This window comes from Crotalus tigris, unplaced genomic scaffold (assembly GCF_016545835.1).
Source record: "Crotalus tigris isolate CLP2741 ecotype Arizona unplaced genomic scaffold, ASM1654583v1 scf7180000019068.10715455, whole genome shotgun sequence".
Taxonomy (NCBI): Eukaryota; Metazoa; Chordata; class Lepidosauria; order Squamata; family Viperidae; genus Crotalus; species Crotalus tigris.
The window spans coordinates 9,388,450-9,404,920 of record NW_024097358.1 but is presented as its reverse complement, the minus strand read 5'-3'; the positions used below and the strand labels follow the sequence as shown (position 1 = coordinate 9,404,920).

Genomic DNA, 16,471 nt, shown 5'->3' with positions numbered 1-16,471 from the left:
ACTGATGTAAAGAACTAAGGGAATGTAGGTTCTGAAATCAAATATATTATTCCTTCTCTTTTTATTTAGAGACCTTGGAAGCAAGTCAGAGTACTTTTCATATTTGCCAAATTTTGTTAGACTCTTCCTTCCAAGGCAAAAACTTGGAATAAGGACAGCTTTGTCTTTCATTTCCCGATTAATTCTGTCTAGGTGAATTGATCCCTTCCTGTAGATTCTGGTTTCTATGTAAGGCTGAGTCAATTGCTTTGTTGTAGTGACCCATTCCTCATTATCTCCTGAGTTGTACATCTGCAGATTCATATAGATCTTTATATAAAGTAAACCTAGACTGTCTTGCCCTTAGATCTGCTTTCACAACTTGGTGAAAGCAGATCTTTTGTATTAGATTTCAATTTCTGATGAAAATGATGGGGGCTGATATAAAAAAAGAACTGTTTGGGGAAGGCTGATTTTGACTGTTTTTGAACAATGTAGATACAAGAAACTTATAGATTAGATACTGTAGTAGTGGTGATTGAATTGAATTACCCTATCTGGGATGTGGAAATCTAAATAAATGTTAGATGGCAGCAACAAGGTACAAAAAGCTCTCTCTTTCATCTCTAGATGGTTTTGTAGTCTAGATATGATAACTTTAGTAAGTTGAGAAGCCGTACGTTAAGAAGTTAAGGAATAAAACAGAATATATTCTAATATGTGCTCAATAAGGTGTTGAAAACTGGCCAGAAAAAGAAAGAGATATCTCTGTTTTGGAATTGCTTGAAATGTAGGAATCAATAGATCAAACTGAAAATTGCATCACAGCTAATGTCAACAGATAAAGCTGTGGTTCATGTTGCATTAAAATAATTAAAATAACATTAAGATTTAAAATTATTAAAATAAGCCTACTTCAATGGCTCTGTAAAGTATCATATATAGAATTATGAACAGACCAGCAAAATGGTGGACCTAAGCCCAGCATATCTTTTAAGTATATTTTAACACAAACAAAATAAAAATCATGACAAAAAATAATACCTTGTATCTATATATTTAGAAACATCCATACAGTACATGCATGCAATGGATTATAACACATAGATTTTTTAGGCCTATGCAAAGCACACCCAGTTTGGTTTCCCATTTTTTTCAATAACATTTTGGGTTAATAAATATTTCTTCAATGGAATTAACCTAGTCAAATTTATTAGAATGATCTTTGGGCAGGGAAAAAATCAAGGGTAAAGTTTAAAATTATGCAGGACTTCCGTGAGAGAGGTGGACTCAGGGTACTGAATTTGAAATTATATTATGACGCTGTGATCTTAACATTAATTAGTGATTGGGTAAATTTAACAAATTCAGAGATACTCTACTTGGAGGGATGAGATTTATTTTTTGGGTGGCATGCCTATTTAATATTTAATAAAAAAGTGGATTGGGCCTTTAAATCTCATATTATAAGGATCTCTTTACTTAGGGTTTGGAGGAAATATTATAAAAGTGATTTTAAAATACCATTATGGGCTATACCTTGGCATTCGATAGAGGGGATAAAGAGAGGTGTTAAAATGGATACGGTGTCTTATACACAATTACTTAGATGGGATGGTCAAAATTGGCAGTTAAAATCTTTGGAAGACCTAGTACATGAAAATATTACCTATTCTTGGTTTCAATATAGACAATTAGAAGATGAAAATCTTTTTAAGCAAGTAAAGGATCAAAGACAAACTCACATTAAGAGAATTTATGGGGTGCTAGTGGAACTGGATTCAGAATCAGAATTAATTAAAGACTGTATGATTAAATGGGCGCAGAATTTTGGTGAACCAGTTCTACTGGATACCTGGGAAACTATCTGGGTGAGAAATGTTAAGTTTACACAAGCTCAGAATTTAAGGGAGAATTTTTATAAAATGTTTTACAGATGGCACCTTGATCCACAAAAGATGTCTTTCATGTATCCTGACTTACAGCCTAAATGTTGGAGATGTGGCTGCCTGGATGCCACTTATTATCATATTTGGTGGTCGTGTAAAAATATAAAAGCTTTTTGGATTAAGATATGGTGGAACATTCAGAGAATTTTTAGAAAGAGGGTAAAATTTACTCCACAATTGTTTTTGCATGGTATTGTTACTGATTGTGATGCTAAGGAGGTTATATTGATGTTGAATCTGATTACAGCCGCAAGGCTGTTAGTAGGTCAATACTGGAAGAAAGAATCTTTGCCTACTTTGCAAGAGTGGTTTTTTAAAGTATCTTACTTGGCGAAATGGCAAAGATTTCGGCTTTCTTAAAAGAGCAAACGCAAGAGAAATTTTTTGCTGTATGGGAAAAATGGATAAATTTCATACAATTTAAACTGGATTTGAAAAAATACCACTTAGCTTTTTTATAACCTGTATTTTTCTATTTTAAATATTTTCTCTTTTTAAGGATTATAACTCTTTTTTCATATATATTTTATTTTTAATTATTTTATAATTTTGTTAATTTTTTTTTTAATTAAGCCTATATTCTGCTCTGGGAAGCTCCGGGGGGGGGAGGGAGGGGGTGGTTTGGGAGGGGTTGGGGGAGGGTTGTATTGTTTTGTTTTTGTTGTTGTTGTTGTTGTTATTGTTTTTTTTCTGTCTTTGTAAAAGTTTTTAAAAAATTTTCAATAAAAAAAAATTATTAGAATGATCTTTATTAATTTTTAGGGCTGTGCAGTGATCTAGATTTGAAGGAGAAAAAGTTCCTTAAAGAAGTGGCATATTTTCTTGGATTGCCTGTAAGGGTGCTGTTTTATGATCCCAACCAAAAAAAAAAGTCTTTGGTTTAAAGAGGTGCCAATAGTCCCTGAATGGTGCATATTACCATTTCCCTTTGAATCTGGATCACCACTGAGCTTTATTTACTATACTTTTGCTGGCCAAATTTACCCTATCAGATTTTCTGCTCATGCCATCACCCATATTCTATCTTACTAACATGTGACTTTCAATCCTATGAAATTTTTCCAGGAATTTGTAATAGCTTGTCTTGTTGCCAATAAAATAGACCCTTTTAACATCAGATAATATAACAATGAATATTCCCTGTGACAGACACTAATAATGCTAATAAAAGTAGTGGCTTTTCTCATGTAATAGTTATGCTTATAACATTTTTCAGCATGGTTTTATTTTCTACAAGTCCACCCCATATCTATCTATATACTCATTTCAGATGGGGACTGCAGCCAAGAAATTAAAAGACGCTTGCTCCTGGGGAGGAAAGCTATGGCAACTCTAGACAGCATACTAAAAAGCAGAGACATCACCCTGCCAACAAAAGTGTGTATAGTCAAGGTCATGGGTTTCCCAGTTGCAATGTATGGATGTGAAAGTTAGACCATAAGAAAGGCTGAGCGACAAAGAATTGAGGCCTTTGAACTATGGTGCTGGAGAAGACTCCTGTGAGTCCCTTGGACTGCAAGGCGTTCAAACCAGTCAGTCCTAGAAGAGATCAACCCTGACTGCTCTTTAGAAGGCTAAATCCTGAAGTTGAAACTCAAATACTTTGGCCACCTAATGAGAAGAAAGGACTCACTGGAGAAAGGCCTAATGCTGGGAAAGATTGAGGGCAATAGAAGAAGGGGACGACAGAGAATGAGGTGGTGGATGGAGTCACTGAAGCAGTAGGTATGAGCTTAAATGGACTCCAGAAGATAGTAGAGGACAGGAAGACCTGGAGGAACGTTGTCCATGGGGTCACGATGGGTCAGACATGACTTTGCAACTAACAACAACAACAACCCATTTCTTGGCATCCATATGAACATTGTGGCCAAACAATGCTGGAAATTTTTGAATGATTCTCTGGTGTATTGTAGCACCTGTGCATCAGTTTCAAAGTCTAGCATATATTCTGAAGTCATTGCAGCAATTCTTCAAGATCTTATCTGAAATCTTATCTGGAGAAGCCAAGAAATGAAATATGACATTCAACACAGCTGTTCTCACACTACTCTAAAAGTCCACTACACATTTTCTATAACAGGATCCCTTTTACACTTGAACATAGAAGATACTTACCAACCAATCCCAGAGTGGCTTCTGCATCAGAAGGAATTTTATCTAACAGCTGCTTCTTAAAACCACTATGACTTGACTCTCCCTGCAAAAAGAAAACACCTTGGAGATTGCACTCTGGATTTAAGAAAATTAGACATTTTCTTATAAATGACTCTTAAGATAGTACAGCTGTAGCTGCTCCTGAAAGAAAGGCTATTTCAATATGTATTAAGTCTTGAACTGAGTTAGCCTTGAGTGTTTTGACTGATGACTTTTACCAAAAGAAAGACAACATGTCTAGCTCTCCTTGATTTCTTGGCAGCTTTTGATATTCTTGATAATGATACCCTTCTAAACTAGCTCTGTGGGTTGGGAATCCAGAGCACAATAGCTCAGGAGCTCCATTTTTATTGAAGGGCTGTACTCAAAAATGCCTTTTTGTCACTATACTTTGTCCCCATAGTGATTAAGTAGTGAGGCTCTTCAAGGTTCCATTTTGCCCTCATGTATTCTAGTAATAGGTGGACATTACAATGTGCTATATGTAGAACTTCCTGAATTTGCAATTCTACAAAATGTTATAAATGGGCTGTTGAAGGGAGCCACTGATTTTGAATTACAGGTTTCATGCTGTATTGCTGCATTGGTTGCTGGTACATTAACAAGTCAAATTCTGGAGCTCTGTTGAGCATTGTAAAACTTAGTATAACTTAGGACCCAGTATCAGATGCATTGACTTGACTGCCATGTAGCGGCTTTAAGATCAAATAATTAAGATTAAGATAGTCTACTTAAATTATGTAGACATTCACTATAACCGAAGAGAAAGAGATTCTCAATACAGGCTATGATGATGGATTTTCTTCTTGGTCTTATTTTAAACAGTAATGTATAGAATACACACTTCATCTGAAGTGAGGAATGCAAAACACAACAATCTTTGTTCAAATTCTTGAGTAGTCATACCAAATCTGGCCAATCCATTGATTTAATACTTCTACCAGTCATAATGCTTTGCTTTATAATGTTGCTTTGCTTACTTGGTTCTCTTTTAAATCTGAGGACAACTGAAGTCTGAATACAATTCTACATTTAGATGGAAAAAACTGTAGTACTTGTGGCACTGTAGTCACAAAATGTTCTCCCTTTTATTTACTGCAAAGTTAACTTACCTGCTCTGAGCCATTAAAAAAGGTCTTCATCTCTATTTGGTGATGTTCTTGAAGCAGTGGTTGGGTTGAGTCTTTGGCATCTGTTTGTTGTACCCGCGCAGGCAAGAGAGTGTTTAATGAAGCTGATTCATTAGGGTGACTGAGCAAAGAATAATAAAAAAAATGAGATGCAATGAAGAGGGAAAAAAATAAGAATGCAACAGTAAAAAGTTAATGCCTAGGTCTTCAGGATGTTTTTTCCTCTTATTATTTTTTTTTGTTGTTGTTGGAAAGATTTTCTCAACATCATCTGAGTCCTTTGTTATGCTGCTTCTTCTGTCTTTGAAAATTGTTTATGACTATCTAATCTATAGGAGGGCTTATGGCTTTGGGGAATGAGATGCAATTGTTGAGAAACAACTATTTTCTGTTTCAATTTTCTGTTCTGTAAGGGGTGGAACCACATAATATATCTATCAGTATTCAATTAGGGAGGAAAACATATGTATATGTGTTCTTATGCACTTTTAAAAAAAATGCTTTGTCTAGTTTTGTTTTGTCTTTGTAATTGTTTTCTTCTTTTTGAAGTTTGTATTTTAACTTTCTGAATAAAACAAAAACATATTATATAAGGTGAGAGGGTGGGATATTAGGTTAATAAACAAACAAATAAATAAATAAAATCGTCCTGGCAGAAGGCAACAACTCATTTTTAAAACCCTATTTCTCTGGCAGAAAGGTTTTCCCAATTTTTCAACTTTACTTACTCTCTGCATTTTCTGGTTACTAAAATAGCCATTTATTTCATTCTATTTTTTCCCTTAAGAAAGGTTCAATGTTAAGTGTATTTATTTTGAAATTTGAAAAATATAGACACTGCATTTGTAACAAAAAACACAAACATCTACACAAAAAAGAGTTGACGAAAGTCTAAATAGTTTCACAGTAACTTCTGGTTCACAGACTTTAAAGTTCTGTCTAGAATTAAGAATTCATTGAGTTAGAAGAGATCATTAGTCCTTGATCATTGTGAGATTCCAGATGGAAGTATCCCCAACAGTTGGTTGAAAGTCTCTGAAAACATCACTACTTCCCCTATTCAAAGTCCTACTGCTGAACTGTTTTTGTATTACAAAGGTTTCTTCATATTCAATATAAATTGACCTTCCTATATGCGCTCTGAGTTCTGACCATATAGGACAAGTCTTGATCTGTATTACACTCCTTCAGGAACTTGGCAAATGCTATTGTATTTTTAGTCATAACTTCTCAAAAGTAAAACCGTCCAGTTCTATTATGTCTCTTCAGCAGACTTATTCCAGCCCCATTATCCAGCCCCTTCTTTGCACTGTTCCAAAGAAATAGAAACACTGGGCTCATACAGGCTAGTAGACACAAGACAATTCCTTGCATGTTCCATTATTCCTGAATGTCATATCCATAGGTTAAGTATGACACTGCTCCTGATCTTGGATGGCAAACCAGGATCTTTACGGGATTTACCCAGATCTTGGAATGAAATCCAAAAAAAATCTGCATTGGCAGCTACTGCAGGGGAGCAGGTCTTATTTTATGCTTTTCTCAATACCCTTATCTGTCACTAGCTTAATTTATAGAATATGCCTGATCCAGAAAGAACTAGATATGAAATGGGCCCATTTTTCTTGGCTGTCCCATTCATTCTTTGAGTGGAGAAATGTCATCTTTCATATTTGCCCTTGCCAATACCTGTGCTGAAGTAGAAGAGTTCTTAAAAGCACCTCTTGGTCATCAGGTTTGAGTTTTCCTTCATAGGTCATTTGGGAAAGCACCTGTTTGGCAATCCCAGCTAGACTTCGTTCTTGCAAATCTAGAAGGACGGTTCCTAGAAATGCAGAAATAGGGGAATCATCCCAAAGGAACATTTTTGATCATTGGAAAAGATATTTGCTTACCATTCCAAAAGAGACATTTATTATCTTTATGAAATATATCCAAAAGAAAATTGGGAACCTTTCCTAAAATAAATGCCACAGTTACTTCTGTTGTTAAAGAGACTCCAGAATCATTGAAGCTAGAAAATTTGAAAGATGGAAAGAGATAGATAAGATGAATAGATAGAGATAGATATAAATGTAGATTTCCATGTGGATACAATAGATATAGATACAGATATAAATATATTGTATCAGTTTACTCCCCTGTACATACCGGTACCCTATTCTTAATGTCAGATTTTTTTTTTCTTTTGGAAACCTTGAGTCTCCCAAATTACTCTAAGAATATTTGTTGGGGCAAGAGAACAGGTAAGAACAAATCCATCAATACATATACGAAAGGTGGGGTCTTTGGTGCTCTCTGAGCTTAGTGGTTTTCTTGTACATTTCATAACCAACTAGGTAACATAATCAATGCTACTTGATGTACTGATGATGTTACCTGGTTTATTTATGAAATATCTGCAAGAAAACCTCCAAGCTCAGAGAGAGAATATTAAAGAATATCAAGGACCCCACAGTTCAACTCTGAGCTACAAATATTTTATTTTATTGCTAAAATATGAATATCAATCCTATACCTAATGTACTGGGATTTGGACAATGGAAAGGGTGAGTGCAAGCACCCTTCTTTTTCTTTTGTAGCACATTATTTAGAACCAACTAAGTTCTGTACAATCCTTGCAATCCTTTTCCTCACCTTTGCTAAATGCCTTGTGCACCTCCAGAAGGCTTTGAAAAGTCAGGTATGAAAGATGAGGTCTCCCCCAATGCCCCATCTCCTCAAAGTCCTCTTCCAGTTTGATCCAGTGAGAAGCTTCCATCCAGCGAAATTCATTATTCTTGTCCATGACCAGCTCATGGAGTTCCACATATGACTGAAGAGAATAGCAAAAACATGTCATAATGATTGCCATTTTACCCTTCCTTCAGTGCTCTGTAACAGTGACATAACTTGCAGAAATTCAACAGACAATATTTCTAACGGTTGGGATATACTGGGGAGAGATATACAACAATTTTACCCATTGCATGTCTCCCCCATTGATGAGGACATTAAGGACATAAGGAACAGTGGTGACAAAAAATCCCCTTTTTAGGAAAAAAAAAGTAGATAGCAACCTTCCTCTGCACCAATTGCTATAGATCTGTGGATGTGTGGATCTTTCCGATAATTGTGAGTTCTAGGAATTGTAGTTTCCACATCTGATGGCAAGAGAGGTGGAAGGCTGCTGTATAAGTTCACTGCCACTTCAGCCTGCTAAGTACATACTTTCATGAAAGCTGTTCCTACCTCACTAAAACCTGTGCTCTGTATCCCTTATTCCTGTTTAGAGCAAGAGTGTGCAATTTTTGGCAGGCTGAGGTTTTGGGTTAGGTGCTAAGAGATATGCTCCAAAATGTACTCAATGGGAACAAGGCAAAACACTAAGTTTAATTTCCTTTTCACTAAAATAAAATTTCACTAAAACTTTAGCCAAATTTTCTTAATGGCCATATGCAGGTGACTGCATTGTTTTCCTCAGAGATGTCTTTGATATCCCAAAGCAACCTATAGGCTTACATTTCTTGGTGTATTCCTGGAAATCACTAGGAATGACTATGTTTGAGTATTTCCAATCTTAGTCAAGATTGGTTTGTGCTATTTAAAGAAAATAGAGTCATCAGAAATACTTTTTCTCTTGGGCATTTAATATTTTTCTTCTGTTGCATTAAAACTTTCAGTTTGAGGACATTTTTTCAGAGTCCCTTGAGGCAATGCTTACAGTTTTGTGGGAGAAAGATAGAATTAGTTTTGAGGTTCTGTACTTTTCCTTTGAGAAAATTGTAGTTTTTAATATGGTTTAAGATTGCAAAAGCAATCAAGGGAGTTATGATTTTGTTTATTACTCAAATGTATATTCCACCATAATCACAGGGCTCTTGGCCACTCACAAAGTGCTTTTGTGATGGTAGAAGTGCATCCTTTCCCCAAATGTAAAATCTGTCTGCATGATACACCTTGTTTCAAAGACACCTATATTTGCAGCTGAAATATGACAAATAGTATAGGAAATCCATGTATGACTTTTCCACCATTTAGACTTATTAAAAAGCAGAAGGGGTTGATCAGGAGGAATGGAATGTCATTGATCCTTCATATACCATTCCTTTAACTAAAATTGTACAATTACTATAGTTTGCAAACAGACAATTCCTAGCGCTTCCAATTAAAGGCATTGTATTTATTTCTAATGGACCTGGGGTGCAAGGAATAGGTTGCGGGAAGAAGATAGATGGCATTATGATGAACACAGAAATGGAAACTAGTGACAAGATGCACCATAAAATTATCAGGCAGCACCCTAATTTATTTTTTAAAGAGATACTTAGGCAGCTTTTTATGCCTGCTTTTATATTTTTTGATGCTTTATAGCTTTATTATTTTTATATTGTTTTAAGTCTTTGTATATGTTCTATTTACATTTTGCACATTCTCTTGAATCTCTGTGCTGATCTACAGACATGGTAAAGATTTGACTTGATCTTTTGAACCTTAAGCAAGGTTACATCAGGCACTTTGAATCAAATAAGAATTACTTAGGGACTGTGTAAAAATACAAGACATAGATCTATTTCCTACATAGAGAAAGAGTTGTTTGGCAATCTCTGCACCACTGGGGCTTTCAAGATTACTTCAGAGAAAGAGCACTCCAGGGGGTTTCTAACTGCTGGATCCTTGATATCTTAGAAACTGCTTACAAATTACCACAACCAAACTCAAATCTCTACAAGCCCTAGGAACGTACATTATGGGAAGCTTTGTGGGAGATGAGTGGCTTCACAGGCTCCGTACCTCTTGGCTCCTCCTCAGATGAGGAGGAGCTACCTGTCAATAAGAAAATAAGTTTACTTATTCACTGCTTTTAAATCTCCACTCTTCCCATTTCCCATTTTCTCCAAGGTGCTCCAAATGACATGTGGAAAATCATTCCTTTCTATGCCCTTGACAATTCTGTGAGGTAAATCAGATGAGAGATATGATATTGCCACAAACCACCCTCTGTATTACACACGTCTTCTGTTTGAAGGCAGTACTTTTTATCCATTATATTACATGAGCTCATCCGTTCATACTTGCTGGAATCTGGACACTCCTTGCCTCTTGTGACTAGATGAACGTCAAGTAAATGACAGCAGCTTTTAACCCTAACCCTAACTAGAGCTTTTGTGGGTGATTGTGTTATGCAAACCCATTTCCTTGGGTTAGTTTGTGACTCAGCATATTGTTTGACCCCAGAAAATGCACTAACACTGGGAAGGTCTATTCTTAGGTCTGCCAATAGGACTCAGGTAGAAAAATAGATACATCACACTTCATCTCACAAACCAGCGCATGTAATTTATTGGGCAAAATCCTGTGCAGTATGTGAACAAGGAGAAAATACCATTGCCTTCCTTTTGGGACAATAATGTTTGGGTGGTGGCCCTATCATTAAGCAAAGTGAGGCAATGAGAACTTTGTTATTTTCACAATAGGGATGAGTGTTCTTTTTCTAGTAAATTTACAGTGAACTTTGCATCTCCATTTTCTTATTCTTAATTTTTATCTGAGAGTAGTGCAAAAACAACAGAAAGCTGTTTTTGTGGAATTTGGAGGGAGTGTTCTCTAATTATAGAATTATTTAATGAAAGATTGAACTTTGAAAGAATCAATTTATTGAAGTGGGTGGCTCTAGAAATCAAATAAATAAATATTGAAATTTCCAATATAAGATAGTTTGGCATTAGTACAAACTTTACTTCTTCATTCCGTCCATTGATTGAAGTTTGGTATGAATTTTGGAGCAAAGAAAAACATGGCAAACAACTTCAATGCTATATTTCTAACTATTTGTGCAAAATAGGAATAATCCAAGGAAGAAAACTTGGTGCCCTGATGTGGAATGGAATACAGTTGGAAAGAGAGTATCAATATCGCAAGATTTTTCTGACTGGTAAAAATTGTTGCTACTATGTAAAATATAATTTAATAATCATAATAACAGTAATTTGTCTAGAAGCCGAAGGAATTCTCATGATTCATATAAATTACATCCCCGTTTATTTATTTATAGCTTGAACAAGTGACTGAATCTCTATGACATGCCACACAATTTATATCTCCAAGTGGCAGGGAAGACTGTATTTTCAGTGCATCTCTGGGATAAAAAGGAGCACCTAACTCTTCCTGCCATTGCCATCCCTTTACACATATTAAAAATTAGCACAGCCATTCTGAATATTTTGCCACTTATTCAATTGCAGTTTTTAAAAATATGGAGTCATGCAAGTAACCTAATAGCCTTCTCCAACTTGGATGGGATCAAACACCATGAAGCTGGTGGGGAATTATGGGGACTGTGATCCAACCAATTTGTGGTGGCAATAGATTGTAAAAAGCTGAGCTTTCCTGTCCTTTTTGTGGGACCCCAATTATTTTTGGCCAGCCATAGAAAATTAGTTATGATATTATTTTGAGTGATTCAGGAAGAACATTCTTAAAAGTCTGCCTTTCCTCTTCTATTCGTCACTGGAGCAAATCTGGAACAAGAAGTGATATATTTTCACACATATTCAGCCAGTTTGGGAACCATAAAGCAAAACAATGGAAAAGGACTTTTGTGAGCCTGAAATCAAGATCATGCAATTGGCTTTACTTTCAAATTCAGGTTTTTTTTTTTTTAAAAAAGGATCAAGTTGAGGATTTCAAGAGAGAGAGGAAAAGATGAAATGAATAGAACCTTTCCCCCTTTTCCATAGAAATGGACTGGTTCTTATTCACAGCTGTCTAATAATAGAAAATGTTTGAAAGACTATCTCCAAAAGTGTCCAAAAAGTTATTTTACCCAAAGTTGGAAGAATTCCTTTAATCATTCCCCTGATTTTTAAAACAACATCAAGGCTGTCATGTAGGCCATCCTATTTAGTAAAAATAAAAAGCACCACTAAAATGCTGCTCTGCAGCAAATACCAAGACTCGTGCAAACAAGCCAATCTACTTCGATACAGGGGGAAAAAATACCAGCAAGAAAAGCCATCACTTTCCTTTACAAAATCTTATGTAATGAAGATTATATTCATCATACATGGAAATATTTGCTTTTCTCACCAACCATCATGGACCACAACATTATGAGCTGATGGTACCATACTTATTATACCCTACAATTCTAAGGGAAAAAAACAACTCTTTGTAATGGGGTGTTTGTGAAAACCTTTCACAAACTTTTTCAGGTTTCATATTCCTTAGGTGTGAAAGTGGGGCTTCCAACATTTACAAGCAACTCTACTTTGGTATATGCCCAAACCCCTTATCTAGATTCTATTCTATTCTGTTCTGTTCTGTTCTGTTCTGCTCTGCTCTGCTCTGCTCTGCTCTACTCTACTCTACTCTACTCTACTCCATTCCATTCCATTCCGTTTCATTCTGTTTCAATTCAATTCAATTTCTCTCTGTCCATATATAATTCAAAACAACAATAGTGTTCTGGGTGACATTCAAATTTTTTAAAAAATCCAGTAAATAAGAAGAATATATTTCCTTCTGCATTAACTATGGAGAAACCCTAAGGATGAAACAGAATAACTCCCAGGGTGGAAAAGAAACTTGCATTTCTAAGTTAAACATGTATTTCATCCATTCATACTTTTAAAAAAAATTAAAAACATAGAGCAATATTTCCTATGTTTCCATGTTCTAGGCAAAAATGCTTCAGCTAATCCTCATATTTGGCTACAGTTTTGCAGATATATTATACTGCATTCTTGTTTTCTTGCAGTTAAAAGACCACCTTTTTATTCTGCACTGATCACACAGATTTCAGCCTGCTTCACCAACCTTACCTTGAAAACAACTTCCACAGTTCGACATTCAAGAAGGAGGAAAAAACCCATGTGAAATTTTGGCTCTATAAACCCCCTCTTTGGCAACTGCACAAGACACTCTGACTCCACCCTTACGTTCCTGTCACAAGTGGTTCTTGTGTTCATAGTAAATTCATAACCACTTTACGTTTGCTGACAGTAAATATAAGGCGTTTGGCTCTTTTCTGGGTGAGGGGACAAGCCATTAAATGGCTAGAAATCACAGCTCAAGTTTAAAACAAGATTATTCAAAATCAGTCACGTACTTGTATTTGTATGCCACCTATTTAAGAATTCCAAACAGATTACATTAGGAACAACATAGAATAGCAGAGTTGGAAAGGACGTTGGAGGTCTTCTAGTCCAACCCTCTGCTCAAGCAGGAGACCCTGTCCCATTCCAGACAAATAGCTGTCCATAAAAGAAATTAAGTTGCTAAATTATACTTGATACTTCTAGTCCAGGGGTAGACAACCTTGGCTCTTTTATGACTTGTGGACTTCAACTCCCAGAATTCCTGAGCCAGCCATGCTGAGGAGAAAGGGAGAGGTTTCCATGCTGAGCCATGCTGGATCAGGAATTCTGGGAGTTGAAGTCCACGAATCATAAAAGAGCCAAGGTTGCCTACCCCTGTTCTAGTCCATAAAAGCGGCAGAATTGCAGGAGAAAATTTAGCAAGATAGAACTCAGTAGAATGAAGACAAGTTAGGAGGGTCTATCTTTTCTGTGAATGGTAGCACCGTCCACCAGATCAGGAGACAGTGAGGGGGAAGATGTCATTCATTCTGGGATCCTTATGCTTTTTAATCTAGCCCCACTGAAGTGTAATTTCTAAAATTTGGAACATTAACTTACTTTACAGAATTGTGTCTAATTGCACTAAGTATAAATAAATTATTAAATATTTAAATGTTCATAGATTAATGGCATAATAGAATTGGAAAGAACCTGAGAACCCCCTAAGATCCCCTGCACCTCTGACAGATATCCATCCAGCCTGTTTGAAGACCTCTAGCAAAGAAAACTATCCACTATCTGACAACTCTTTCTGACATCTAGTTTGATCTCCTTTCTTGTAATTTTAATCCATTGGTTCTAGTGCTGCCATCTTGGGCAATAAAGTCACGCTGTCAAATTTGCTCAGCAAGATCAACCACTCATTGACAGAGTTTACACTTCACCCTGTCATGGTTTGCTTAACTTTGGCTTGGTGAATAAACTATAACTGGTTGTATATGCTAACTTAAGACCCATGGTTTATAAACTGCATTCGCAGGAATCACAGAAACAGCTAAGTCAAAATTAAAATTAAAAATCTACACACATATTATAATGGGATGTGTAAATTCAGGCAATGCAATCCTTGTCTGAAGCACTAATTCTAATTGAACAATTGAATAAAATGCTACCTGTTCTTCCTGATTAGCAAAATAATAGAACAAAATAGCAGAGTTGGAAGTGACCTTGGAGGTCTTCTAGTCCAGTCCCCTGGTCAGGCAGGAAACTTAATATCATTTCAGAAAAATGGTTGTCCAATCTCTTCTTTAAAAGTTCAACTTTTGGAGACAAGTTGTTTAACCCATTAATTGTTCTAAGTGTCAGGAAATTTCTACTTAGTTCTAGGTTGCTTCTCTCCTTGATCAGTTTCCATCCATTGTCCTGCCTTCAGGTGCTTTGGAGCAAAGGTCCCCAACCTTTTGGGCAGCAGGACCCAGTTATGTGGAGAGAGTTTTTTCTGTGGACCAGAGAGTACGTGGTTTTGTGTGCTGCCTGCATCATGCGAATGGGTCTTTGCTTGTTTGTGTGGCACAGTTGCTGGCATGCCACATCCTGGTACCGGTCCATGGACCAGGGGTTGGGAACCCCTGCTTTGGAGAATAGCTTGACTCCCTCCACAACTAATATGGCAGAAAACTTAATAATGAACTTGATAGGATTGTAATTACACAGTAAAAAATAGCCATATATTAGTTGAGGAACAGAGTAATGTTCATTAGGTATGGAATGCAAAAAGGGAGACTTAACCAAATCTATAGTGACAAAAATGGCACTATGTCACAGATTAATTAAGATTAATTAAGAGGAAGAGCAGAATAAAAATTAACTAGCAACAACGATGATGAATATGAAGATGATGATGATGATGATGATGATGGAGGTTGAATTTTCAATATAGTACAGAAGAAAAGAAAAAAATACAGTCTTTCCCCTTCTCACATTGTTGTTTTCATGAATTGCCCTACCTTTCCATGCTTAATCTTTGGTTTCAAAAGAAAAGAGTTCCTAAATCACTTTTATAAACTTTTACAAATACATAGGCTAGACTACCATGCCTGAGCTACCAAAATTCAGACAACCAATATCTGGCAGTAAAGAGATATATCTCTTTGATTCCATCTACTGCTCTTGCAAATTTTTGAAACTATGATCTGATATCCCTAACATGTACCCTACACACATTCATGTATCAAAACTGATGGTTCAGAGAATGGACAAAGAAAATCCAAAATGGTAGTCACTTCTAGTTACAGCCATATGATTTTCCTTCTCTCCTTACTAGCAGGTGTAAAGAAGATTATAGATTATGCAAAGAAGGAACCACTTTCATCTTTATTTACATAATTGATGCAGGCAAATTCAACCATTATTTGCACAGAAATTCAAATTACCTCAATTCAAAATTTTAGTTCTATAGGATTTTTTAAATACACAGAATTATAACTGAAATAGGTATTTCAGTCATCCTATGGATCATGTTTTCCTTCCATTGACCCCTGTTGTCTAAAATTAGTCTATAGTCTCTTTGAGGATGAGATTGGTTTCATTGTGTTGGCTAATAGCTCTGTCAAGCACCATGTTCTGATTCCACTGCTTGGTGGGTGATTCATATGGCTTCCTGTACTGAAATTTAGTTTTAGATAGGAAATTGTGAAGTAGCCCTCATGTTTCTTACTGTCACTTGATCACACCCACCAATAATGAAAGAATCTGCTTTTAACTGGCTATAAACAGAAACAACTTAAACTCAATAGGGTTTGTCTTCATTTCAAACACAACTTGTATTTATCATCAATAGTGGAATGTTCAAGGAACAGCTGAAATCCAATGTCCTTGTGGGGGACAGATTGTCTGATAAGGGGGCAAAGCTCTCTGACTTTCTCTCAGATGGTTATTGTCAACAGGGAAGGGCCAGCCTCTACTGGCTGCAACCAATTCACTCAACACAAGGACATCCATGCTACAAATCTATCTTTCTAATTAGTTAGGAAGTGTTATGTAATTTTTCAATTGATGATTGCATAATCTTCCTTGAGTTAGAAACCCCAAATTGCAAACTATTTTGATTTAGAAAATCAAACTTTTTCTAAACATTCTTTTTAATGATTTTCCTCTGCAAAATTGTTCCCTCTATAGCTACTTTTGTTCATTAGGG

General features: G+C 36.0%; 1 protein-coding gene across 3 annotated transcripts in view; it reads right to left on the bottom strand.

The window, feature by feature from the left end:
* SLC4A1 (solute carrier family 4 member 1 (Diego blood group)) overlaps positions 1-16,471 on the bottom strand; it is a 57,602-nt gene that overhangs the window by 31,891 nt on the left and 9,240 nt on the right. For 2 of the 3 annotated variants that reach the window (XM_039359347.1, XM_039359348.1), the window contains 5 exons: positions 9,942-10,021; positions 7,853-8,030; positions 6,905-7,040; positions 5,198-5,336; positions 4,047-4,128 (listed from right to left, as the gene is read on the bottom strand). In XM_039359347.1, the coding sequence (XP_039215281.1) occupies positions 4,047-4,128; positions 5,198-5,336; positions 6,905-7,040; positions 7,853-8,030; positions 9,942-10,021 (615 nt within the window). The remainder of the gene's footprint in view (positions 1-4,046; positions 4,129-5,197; positions 5,337-6,904; positions 7,041-7,852; positions 8,031-9,941; positions 10,022-16,471) is intronic. The other variant, XM_039359349.1, reaches the window with a different exon arrangement.